General features: G+C 39.6%; 2 protein-coding genes across 2 annotated transcripts; both read left to right on the top strand.

Moving 5' to 3' along the window:
* Positions 1 to 3,483: 3,483 nt before the first annotated feature.
* LOC308699647 (apolipoprotein L6-like) lies at positions 3,484 to 5,159 on the top strand (the record flags this gene model as incomplete). Its single annotated transcript, XM_081380545.1, has 2 exons — positions 3,484 to 3,533; positions 4,451 to 5,159. 2 exons carry the CDS (start codon positions 3,484 to 3,486, stop codon positions 5,157 to 5,159), a joined length of 759 nt encoding a protein of 252 aa, XP_081236671.1.
* Positions 5,160 to 6,778: 1,619 nt separating this feature from the next.
* atf4a (activating transcription factor 4a) lies at positions 6,779 to 10,859 on the top strand. Its single transcript, XM_081380567.1, has 3 exons — positions 6,779 to 7,015; positions 8,484 to 8,828; positions 9,856 to 10,859. The coding sequence occupies exons 2-3, from the start codon at positions 8,606 to 8,608 to the stop codon at positions 10,629 to 10,631; spliced, it is 999 nt and encodes a 332-aa protein (XP_081236693.1). The 5' UTR covers positions 6,779 to 7,015; positions 8,484 to 8,605; the 3' UTR covers positions 10,632 to 10,859.
* The last annotated feature ends 1,939 nt before the right edge of the window (positions 10,860 to 12,798 follow it).

The raw sequence follows: 12,798 nt of genomic DNA, 5'->3' as shown, positions 1-12,798 counted from the left end.
ATTGAATCATGTAAAGATATTCAGATTTGTCTGAAGCTTTGCTCTCTTTCCATCAGGACAGCAAAAGCTCGGGGAACGGTTTCAGTAAGAGACAAACTACACAAAACACTTCATGCAACATTTTAATGCCTTTATTGAAATTGTAGTAATGTCTATTGTTTAAGTTGGAGCTTTATGATAGAAAACTATGCTTTTTAGCCTTCTTTTAGCCAATTACCTAATAACCTTCCATAGGAAGTAAGATGTGCTGAAAATATTCAGTTAAGTTAAAAATCATAAATTACAAACAAATATTTTCCTGTATATATTCCTGTAATGTATTCCTCTCAGACCTATTAGTTAACTTCGATAAAGCATTAATTGTTGGAGACTTTAATATCCATGTAGATAATCAAAATGATGCGTTAGGGGCTGCGTTTACAGATTTATTAAACTCCTTTGGGGTCAAGCAAAACATTACCGGACCGACTCATCGATTTAATCATACACTCGATTTAATTATATCACATGGAACCGATCCAACCGATATAGATATCATTCCACAAAGTGACGATGTCACTGACCATTACATGGTAACTTGCATATTACGTACTCCTGTAATATATCATGCTGCGCCGCGTTATCGATTAGGCAGAACAATCCTTCCATCCACCATAGATTATTTTTCAAACAGCTTATCGGATCTGTCTCAGCTGCTCAGTGAACCCAAACAAACAGATGAACTTGAGGAATTAACTAGCACTATGAGCACCATTCTCTCTGGATCATTGGATATTGTTGCGCCCATTAGATTAAAAAAGGTCAGAGAGAAAAGTAAAGCACCATGGTACAACAATACTACGCGTGTTCTAAAGAGAGAAACCCGTAATATAGAGCGTAAATGGAAACAAACCAACTTAGAGGTCTTTAGAATCGCATGGAAAGACAGTATGTCACGTTATAAAAAGGCCCTTAAAGCGGCCAGGGCTGAGCATCTACGCAAACTAATAGAAAACAACCATAACAATCCTAAGTTCTTATTTAACACCGTGGCGAGACTAACAAATAAACAGGTGTCTCCTGAACAAAATATTCCATTACAGTTTAGTAGTAATGATTTCATGAAGTTCTTCACTGAGAAAATAGAAAACATCAGAACCACAATTGTAAACGTTCAATCCTCAATCGCGCCTTATAATTCAGCCTCAATTATCACGCCGCAAGAACAATTACAGTGCTTTACAACTATAGAACAAAAAGAGTTAAATAAACTTTTTACTTCATCTAAAACAACAACATGTTTACTAGATCCTATACCAACTAAGCTATTGAAAGAAGTGTTACCTGTAGTGGAAGAGCCTCTCCTCAATATTATTAACTCGTCTTTATCTTTAGGTTATGTTCCAAAAACATTTAAACTGGCAGTTATAAAACCTCTCATTAAGAAACCACAATTAGATCCGAATAATCTAGTAAATTATAGACCCATTTCAAATCTACCTTTTATGTCTAAAATACTAGAAAAAGTTGTGTCCGCTCAACTGGGCTCTTTCTTACAAGAAAATGACACCTATGAAAAGTTTCAGTCTGGGTTCAGGCCGCATCATAGCACTGAAACTGCGCTCGTTAAAATCACAAATGATTTACTTTTAGCTTCTGACCAAGGCTGTATCTCAATATTAGTTTTACTTGATCTTAGTGCTGCGTTCGATACTATAGATCACACAATACTCTTAGATCGACTACAAAATTATACTGGTGTTCAAGGACAAGCATTAAGCTGGTTTAGATCGTATTTATCTGAACGCTACCATTTTGTTTATTTAAATGGAGAAAAATCTATCATAACTCCAGTAAACTATGGAGTGCCGCAGGGATCTGTGTTAGGCCCTCTATTATTCTCAATATATATGCTGCCACTTTGAAATATTATAAGGAAACATGGAATTAGTTTCCATTGTTATGCTGATGACACTCAAATTTATATTTCATCACGGCCAGATGAAAACGCTAAATTATCCAAATTGACAGAGTGTGTTAAAGATATAAAAGATTGGATGACGCATAATTTTCTTTTATTAAATCCAGACAAGACAGAGGTACTACTTATCGGTTCAAAAAACCACCCACAAAACCTCTTACAATACAACTTTAACATAGTAGGATCTCCTGTTACTTCATCCTCTACAGTAAAAGACCTGGGTGTTATATTAGACTGCAACCTGTCTTTAGAAAATCATATTTCATATGTTACAAGAACAGCCTTTTTCCACCTTAGAAACATTGCTAAGCTACGTAATATGCTATCTGTTTCTGATGCAGAAAAGTTAGTTCATGCATTCATGACCTCGAGACTAGATTACTGTAATGCGTTATTAGCTGGTTGTCCTGCATCCTCAATAAACAAGCTACAGTTAGTCCAAAATGCCGCCGCTAGAGTTCTAACTAGATCAAGAAAATATGATCATATAACACCGATTTTATCATCCCTACATTGGTTACCTATAAAGTCCCGTATTAATTACAAGGTATTGCTACTGACTTATAAAGCCCTAAACGGCTTAGCTCCAGTCTATTTAACCGATCTTCTATCGCCCTATAATCCATCGCGCTCTTTAAGGTCACTAAATTCGAGGCTATTGGTCATACCTAGGATATCCAGATCCACCAAAGGAGGGAGAGCATTTTCACATTTAGCACCAAAACTCTGGAATAGTCTTCCGGATACTGTTCGTTGCTCAGACTCGCTCTCCCAGTTTAAAACTAGATTAAAGACGCATCACTTCAGCCAGGCATTCATATAATACTTTTAATCTTACAGTTAAATCCGACCTCTAGTTCATAAACGCCAGAGGAGAACTGGCCCCCGACTGAGCCCGGGTTCTCCCAAGGTTTTTTTTTCTCCATTAGGTCACCTGATGGAGTTTTTCGGTTCCTTGCCACTGTTGCCTTTGGCTTGCTCAGTTGGGGATATTTGGGGATATTTAATTTAATTAATCAATCAACGATACTATTGATCAGCATTACCAAACGTAGACGTTCCACTAGAAACAAACATTGATGTATTGTTCTAATTTATTACTGTGAAGCTGCTTTGATACAACCTGTGTTGTGAAAAGCGCTATATAAATAAACTTGACTTGACTTAATATCTTATAATGCATTTTTAAAATATATATTTACTATGTTTTTCTTCATTTTTAGTTATTTTATGCCTTAGCTAATCCTTATAAACTTTATTCTTATTCCTGTATTTTAATGGGTCTAATTTTTTTTAATCTATTGTATATCTATTGTTTCTTTTTTGCCTGTAAAGCACTTTGAACTGCATTGATTTGTTTGGAAAAGTGCTTTATAAATAAAAATTTTAGTAAAATAAACTCTAAAATTTTACAATCTAATTATCCAGCATAAACTGGAATAATAAAGGTTAAAGCTAAATTAGTTTGTGGTTAAACACACTTTCAGTCAATGAGACACTGAAACAGAAAATTGTGTTTCTTTATGTCTGGGGGATCTACAGATCGACCAGGGGCTTCAGATTCAGACTCAAGGTAAAGTAAATCATTAGAGTCTTTATATATATTTATTTCAACTACGGATGGACTATTTATCTCCACCATATTGGTCGATCGGCTGATATATGTTTATTTTTACTGTAACCGTTATCTTTATATTAAAGGGGTGGTATAATGCCCTTTTCTCTGATGTCCCCAGAGTGTGTGTGTGAAGTTTTATCTCAAAATACCCCACAGATATTTTTATATCGCATGTTACAATTGTCACTTTTTGAAGGTGAGCAAAAACGCACCGTTTCGTGTCTGTCCCTTTAAATGCAAATGAGCTGCTGCTCCCGGCGCAGGGGGCGGAGCTTCAACAGCTCACATCCTTTTACCTCACACACACATGCACTGAACATTTCAAAACCTTTAGCCTTTTACGTTCAAACCGGAGTCAGACAATGATGGAGAGACTCGAGAAGTGACATGTAGAGCAACAGGACGGTTCTGAATGATTAGTTGATGAATTTAAGTAGCGTATGTGTAGTTATCTTCTAGTCATTGATTAGCAAAATCTGTCATGAAAATCATGATCAACCACCCCTTTAAAGCCGATAAATTATGTATTATTTCCGTCAGCTGAGACACAGATGCTCACTGTTCGCCATGATGCTTTTGAATTTGCTGAAATATGATTGGAATCCCTTCAAAAAGGAAAATACAGTTCAGTGCAACAAATCTGTCATTTCGGCTACATAAAACTATAATGAGAACATTATAATTGTGTGTTTGGGGCATGGCTTTTAATAGTGAGACTTTTGTTTTTGTAATCAGGTTTTTAAAAATTATATAAAAATGTGGATTTAGATTTATCGGCTAATATATCAGTTATCGGCTTTCAAATATAAAGAATTATCAGATATCGGCCAAAATTTTCATAACGGTGCATTTATGCACTTTTATCTTTGCAGGGCCGACTTGGACCAAGAGGAACGTTTTAAAGAGGCTCTTAAGCGCTATGTTTCTCGTCTGCCGTTTTGTGCAAACTCTCTGCAAAGACAGATCTCTGAGCTGGAGGCCGTGGCTGCGAGCCTGGATAAAACACACAAAGGGACGAGAATCGCCAGGATCACCGGAGGAACGACCGGAGCGGTTGGCGGAGTGGCGGTCGTAGCCGGAGTCCTGCTAGCTCCCGCGACTATGGGCGCGTCTCTAGCGGTCGCCGCGCTCGGGGTCGGGGTCGCGGCCGCCGGCGGGGTCACCGGCGCATCGGCCGCCATCACCAAGAAAGTCAAAACAAATCAGGTCCGGAAACAGGTGGAGTCCATCTTGAAAGAGTACCAAAAAGAGATGTGCGACATTGAGGTTTCCTTGAATGATATCAGCTCAGAGATGGAGAAGCTGAAAGGTGTGAGGGTGAAATCTGAAAAGATCGTGAAGCTAGTCGAGATCGCAGGCGGGACGTCGGGTGCTCTCAGCGTGATTAACAGATCCTCCGGTGTTATTCAGGGGTTCGCACTCGGCATGGATTTGTTCTTCACTGATAAAGATTCCCAAAAGTTCAAGAAAGAGGCAAAGACCAAATTCGCACAGCAGATCTGTGAGGTGGCAGGACAGATTCAGGCCGGTCTGAAAGAGCTGTTGGACATGAGAGATAAACTGCAGTCAGAAGGGATATGAGGTGTTAAATATATATATCTTGCATATTGTATAATGGTGAACGAATTGTTGCTTCATTAATGGTGGCTAGAGGGCAGTCTCGTGCACTTTCTCATGCATACTCTCATGTAGCCGTGTATTCTTATGCTGTATATGTCAAATATTAATACAAACTTTTTCCTGAAGTTGAATTGCTGTTTGATTGAATTTCATGTGTATTTTAATGCATTCTTTCCCCAATCCATAATAAATAATCTGATCATACGAGCAGGAATAATCATTTAAAGTAGGGATGGCCTATTTGCCAACCTCTCTTGGCTATATATATATATATATATATATATATATATATAATCACTTTTAAAATCAGTTATTTATTTGTATTATCTATTTAATTTAACCCTGATTCCTTTGTTCTTCCTCTCGGAGCTCATCGCACCCCTAGTGAAAAAAAGTATACTTTATTTTAAATATATTTTCTTTTTCAATATTGCAAAAATACTAACAAAAATTTTACTATCTTTAAATATATTAAAAGTATATTAGCATCATGCTTTTACCTATTTTCACAATACAACATTTAACACACTTAGTAACAAAAACAGTACTTTAGAAAAATATGCTTGAAGTGAAAATTCTGTTTATTTTTTAAAAGTGTATTTATTTGCACTTTATTAAAAATATATTTTAGGTATAGGCTATTTTAACCGTGTGCTGGAAATGATCATTGTAACAATGCATTGAAAGTATACTTTCAAAATATATTATAGCTTGTAGCCTATTTGTCGAATTATGCGCATTTTTTATTTAAGACAAAGTATGCACTTTGTAGTAGGCCTATTTGGAATAAGCCAAAGGTATTGAGCCTAAACTTTTACTCAAATATATCACACCATGGCAGCCTCGTTGAAAGTGCGCCGACATGCGCTTTGGGAGCTTCGACACACACACACACACACACACACACACACACACACACACACACACACACACACACACACATTTTCTCTCCTTCTCTCTCTCTCTCTCTCTCTCTCTCACACACTTCCTGTCTAGCTACTGTACGTCCTAATAAAAGGAGAAAACGCCAAAAAAATTGTTTTTAAATAAAATATATAAATACACTTAAGGTATATTGCTTGTATGTTTTGATTGTAACACGAATAAAGTACACTTTAATATCACTAATTAAGCTTGTAGGCTAATTAATCCCTTCACAGGCATATACTTAAATTACACTAAGTATACTTGAAGTTGGTCCAATTTAGTACACAAAAGTACACTAATTAAAGTTATGCTTTACTACAATTGAATTACAACTAAAATATACATAATACAATATTAGTTGTTTCAAATTAACACACTTGAAGTATACTGATAATTAGTCTGGCTGCAAGTATACTTAGCATTTTCTTTTTCACCACATGATCATGAGAACGTAATAATACATGTTCATTTTATACTTTAGTTATTGTTGTTATTCTTTGTTTTATACATTCTGAACTGTATTTACAATGCCTTGTATTTGTCTTGTTTTTTTTGTTGCATTGTAAAAAAAAAAAAAAGAGAACGTTTTTTAGGTACTATTTGTTTGCTAGATATTGACAGGCTCATAAACCAATCAGCATCCAGACACAGGCGGAGTGACACGAGGAGATTGTGTGCGGCGGAAGGTCACAGTGTGGGTGTGATGTGTGAGTATATAAGCGGAAGCGCTGCCTCTTCCACGTTTTCTGTCTCCCGAGCTCCAGTCTCTCCGCACACAGCTCTCTCTCCCGCGGGAATCATGGCAGTTTAGCGGCTTGCAGCGGCTACATACGCGGCGCAAATCCGGCAGTGCAGAGGTCAAGTGCACTGGCTCTTTTTGGCAAAATGGCGTAAGTATATCTCATCTTTTGACGTTTGATGTAGTGATATAATAATGCGGATTTGCATAAACTCGTCCAACTTTTGAAAAGCTGTTGAATTTGTTAAACTAACCCAGTTGGACGTTTATAACAACACTGTGTTGCTGAGTATAGTCTGTTTTCCGGCGATCTTTATATAGTCCGTTTTCGAGCGATCTTTGTTTTGATTCGTCCGTCTTGTTTTGACAGACTGACACGCGCTAATCCATAAAATAAACAATCGGACTTTTTTAACGGCAACGTGGCACCACAAAATGGCGCGCGCGCTCTTTCCGCGTGACCGCGGCCCCATAGTGAGAGCTGGAAATGGCGCGAGGTCGTCAGGGACACGTCATGTGCAGGAACCAGGGGGCGGGGTTTACCGTTCTTATGACCATATTAGGAAATGTTGTAGGGAAGGGCGGGGAAATTCCTGCCTAGAGGCGATTTACTGACGGGTAAATATAGTTCTAAGTAGGAGGATTTTAGGGTTGGTAAATATTGGGGAAGTAAATGTGTGTAGGCAGTAGGGAGTTTTTTTTAATGAGCTAAGCTTGAATTCCTTAAGGCAGTTTAGAGACTGGATAAACTGGTTTATGGTGCTGGTAATCACAACTGGTTAAGATTAGGGAAATTTTTTTTCCTTTATGAAATAAAGGGCCAGTTTTTGTCACGTTAAATCTTCCCTCCAGCAAGGGTTGGGCACTGAGAACCAGTTCTACTACTACTACAAAAAAAAACTTTTCATGGTCTTTGGGTGTTAATCTTTGAGAAACACCTGCATTCATCTACGGAGTTCATAGTACTGTATTAAAATATGCAACGTTTAAATAATGAACTTTTAAGTGTTGATGCATGTGGAAACTTTTTTTGACACCGATTAATAGTGTGTGAATGCTGTTTTCTCCCTCCAGATATTGTCTTTTCTCAAAATCACTAGAATACTCATCAGATTCTTTAATTTACACTCAAATCAAATACAGTCAAACCAAAAATGAATCAGTCACCAGATTTATTTTTTATATATTTTTTTTACTAGTGTGTGCAGGACACTATAGTTAATGTAAGTGAGGGTATCAAAATAAACTGACATATTATACCCAAACATTCTTCATACAGTGACTACCAGCAAAAATGATTTGGACACTTTGACCTGATCGTGTTCATTACACACAGACTGAACACAATGAAGCATTGCTTGGTGATTGGTTGAGCTAAACTGGTATTATCTAATTGTGTAGTTAAATTTAACAGCTGACAGATATTCAACATAATTCATGTGTGAGACAGTCTAACAGAAGGACGGACAAAACCTTAGTTATTGTCATATTGTATTACCATTTTCTAAACTATAGCGAATAAACTGATGATGTGAGAAATGTGAAGGCGTCTCATTCCCTCTGCAGTGAGATGTGTGTGTGGTTGTGTCTCTAATGCCCTGATGTTTGCTGTGTTTCAGGTCTCTCGTGTCCTCCACCCTCAGCTCTGCTGCTGTAGACAGCATAACCACAGCGTACACACACACACACTCGCTCGAACCCCTTCAGCTTCACCATCATCATCACACTCTGAGCGTCTGCCATGTCTCAGACGAGCGTGGAGGCCCTGATCCTGGGGCCCTCATCTCTGATGGCTGACCCCTTCGGGCCCCTGCTGGACGAAGACGAGGAGTGCGCTCTCTCTGCGGGGTCTTCCTCGCCCCTCTCCTCTTCCTCATGTCTCTCGCCCCTCTCTCCCTCTCCTCACGCTTCTGTAGGGTGTAAAGAGCTGCAGGCGCTCTCCTGGACTCCAGAGCAGAGTAAAGGTGAGGACTTCACTACACACACACACTCTGGACGACTTCACTGCGCACACACACACACACACACACACACACACTGGTTGACTTCACTGCACACACACACACTCTGGACGACTTCACTGCGCACGCACCCAAGATCACTGCACACACACACTAGATGACATCACTGCACACAGACACTATACTACACTGCACACACACTGGATGACTTCACTGCACACACACACTGGATGACTTCACTGCACACACACACTGGATGACTTCACTGCACACACACACTAGATGACTTCACTGCACACACACACTGGATGACTTCACTGCACACACACACTATACTACACTGCACACACACTGGATGACTTCACTGCACACACACACTGGATGACTTCACTGCACACACACACTGGATGACTTCACTGCACACACACACTGGATGACTTCACTGCACACACACACTAGATGACTTCACTGCACACACACACTGGATGACTTCACTGCACACACACACTGGATGACTTCACTGCACACACACACTGGATGACTTCACTGCACACACACACTGGAAACTTCAAAATGCATCATTAATATGCAAAAAAGCACCTCATTTGATTTTGTGATTTTCATGCAGTTATATAGTCATATATAGTCATAACTTGACTAAGACTGAAATATTAATTCATAAAAACTAGACATATTAAATCTAATAAAAATGGCAGAAACTTTTAAAGTTTTAAAAATACTACTGAAAACTATAGTACTATAGTCTCCTAATGATATTAAAACAATAATGAACCGAACCATTAGTAAATCTCTCTCCTCTCTCGCTCCCTCTCTCTCTCCTCTCTCGCTCCCTCTCTCTCTCCTCTCGCTCCCTCCCTCTCTCTCTCCTCTCGCTCTCTCTCTCGCTCTCCTCTCTCTCTCTCTCTCTCCTCTCTCGCTCCCTCTCTCTCTCCTCTCGCTCTCTCTCTCGCTCTCCTCTCTCTCTCTCTCTCTCTCTCTCTCTCTCTCTCTCTCTCTCTCTCTCCAACAGGTGATGTGTTTTCCGGCATGGATTGGATGACGGAAAAATTAGACCTGAGTGACTTCGACCTGGATTCTCTGATCGGGTCATGTGACTCAGACGAGCCGCCCAGTTCTCCAGAAGATCTGCTGGCCTGCCTGGACACCGACATGGATCTGGACCTGGATTCCCTCCCGTTCTGCTCCTCAGATCTGGACATGGCGCTGACCCTCGACCTCCCCATCCCAGAACCATCGGAAACACCCGTCGAGATCAAATCCGAGCCTGATCCCGCCGACACCTTAGATCTGGGAAGTGAAGTATCCGTGCTTCCGACTCCCGGGATCATGCTAAGTCTGAGTCCATCTCACATCATAGTGGTTCTGAGTCCGAAAGAGGAGGCGAGCAGCGCCGACGATTCGTCCGATAGCGATAGTGGAATCTCAGTGTCCGAATCCCCGACTCGCCAACCAGATCCGAAACCCGCAGGATCCTCCAGAACCAAACCCTACTCCAGAACCGACCCGGATCCAGTGGTCACAGGCCGAGTGAAGGGCGCTCCAAAAGTGGTGGAGAAGAAGCTAAAGAAGATGGAGCAGAACAAGACGGCAGCGACGCGGTACCGGCAGAAGAAGCGGGCCGAGCAGGAGGTTCTGTCCCTCGAGTGCGCCGACCTGGAGAAGAGGAACCGCGAGCTGGCGGAGAAGGCGGAATCCATCAGTCGGGAAATCAAGTATCTCACGGATCTCATGGAGGAAGTTCGATCCGCCAAGAACCGCAGGAGTAAAGCTAAAGCCCAGGAGTAGGTTCTGACCCGGCGTGTGGAACACTGGAGATCGTCTGCACTGTCAAACTCTTTCACTGATTCATCCTCCCATTCTCGTCCAGCAAGGGCTCATCGTTCACTGTTGTTACACTGAATCTGTTGCTTGTAAATATGCTATTTAAAACTAGCTAAACGCTAGCTCTGTCAGGAAGTGTGTTAGCCTGTAAAAGCGCTTCACTGTTTTCTATTAAAGACGCATCAAACGCAACTCTTGTCGACTGAGTGTTTGAGTCTCTGCTCTACAATATTTCAAACATCTACATTCACGGCTACATTTTTTACCTCAAACATCTCGACGGTTAATAGTGTATAACTGTAATCGGATACAGTACGTCAGTGTGAGATTCAAGATGTTAAACGGCTGGATTACATAATCAGATTCTAAGTTCATATTACATTTTATAATGGTCATAATTGAGACTAGTTACTTTTTTATTGGTTACATTATTACTCAATGTTCACGAAATGGCCTTAAATATTCTTAAGTCATTCTCAGTTTTTTTTTATTTAAATATTCTTTTGTTGGAGTTACACAAGAGGACACAGACACACACTCACAGACACACACCCACAGTATATCTTCATTTTTAAGTTTTACACACTTATGCTTTATTACCTTTTCATGATCTTCCAAACCCGCAGTTCCTTCACACACCTCCGCTTGTAGTGTTTAATGCGCTTGATTAGGAGATGATGAATCTCCAGCGCTCTGTTGTCCTCTTAGTGTTCGTCTCTAGTTGTAGATTATCCTGTTTTAATCCTTAGTTTGCTAAAAGTAGTCAAAGGAATCCATAATCATAAAGTAGTCTGATTATATTACCTAAAATGTGTTGTAATAGATTACATTACTAACTAGTTTTCATATATTGTACACACACACACACTGCTCACGGCTCCACGGAAAACCTCCAGGGGCCTGTTTCAGAAAGGAGGTTAAGTGAAAACTCTGAGTATGTTAACCCTGAAATGAGGGAAACTCTGAGTTTTCTGTTTCAGAATGGGAGGTATGTTAAACCTGAGAAAGCAGAGTAAGTCAAGCCCGTTTCTGAAAGAGCGGTAACTTATACTCCGAGTCAGTTACCATGGTAACTTACTCTGTGAACCTAACCTGGTCGGGAGCAGGTTTTCTTCAGTAAACCCAGTTTCTTTCGGTCTCCTCCCCTTTTTTAAAGGGGAAGCAGTGTTTAAACACCTCATTCATTCTTTCAGTACATTTTTATTAATAAAATTAATATTTTATTAATAAATAAAATATTGCTATTTTTACTGCAGTTTTTTTCTATTTTTTTTCTATAAGATGAAGTCTATATAACTCCTTAACTGGCAACTGAAAGTACAGTAGTAGATTAGAGTTACATAATGTAGTTCTAAACAAATTCTACAGAATTAAACTGTGGCATTTACTGGAAATCACTGAAATGTGTTCATCTGTGCACCAGAAGAAGCTGATGGACCGTCCTCCTGCTGTTCTTCCACACTCTAAGGGAGGGAGAGATAAGAATACCCGTTTATACTTAGATTTAAACTTAGATTATCCACATAAAAATTTGAAAAAATCTGAATGGGTAGATTGTTTGATGTGTAGACACATAATATTAACATTACCTCTGTAGGCCTCTCTGTGGCAGCAGAAACTCTTTATCCCCATCGTCCTGTGAAGATGAGCATTTGGTTGAGTGCACTTTATAACACTATTTAATGTCTGGTGTATTGAGTAGGCGACTTACAACTGCCTGGGGTTCTGTTGGGACAGGAGGCTCCAAAAGACAGATATTACCATCAGAATCTGTTAGGACCAACAAAAAAACAACAACCTCAAAGTAAAATAAATGGAAATATCAAAAATAGCCTATCTAAAAAATAACACATATGTAAACCTCTTACATTTTATGAAGGCCCTTGGATCTTTGGGACTGACTGGCTCTTGAAGTCCCTAAGGAATTCCCTCAGCCGTAAATGCTGCTGCACTGCTAGACACTGGATGCTATTTAGTTATTTAATATGTCACATGTTTGTAAAGTCAGGTAGCCTTCACCCATAATATGCTCAAGCCTTACCTGATTGAATTATGTTTTTATATTTAATTTTCAGCTGCTGCCATGGTCTTTTAATGCCTGCAGGATTGCTCCACATGAAAATTAAAATTA

This window comes from Scardinius erythrophthalmus, assembly GCF_964197995.2.
Source record: "Scardinius erythrophthalmus genome assembly, chromosome: 12".
Lineage (NCBI taxonomy): Eukaryota > Metazoa > Chordata > Actinopteri > Cypriniformes > Leuciscidae > Scardinius > Scardinius erythrophthalmus.
The sequence above is the reverse complement of the archived record's forward strand: the minus strand, read 5'-3'. Positions and strand labels throughout refer to the sequence as shown.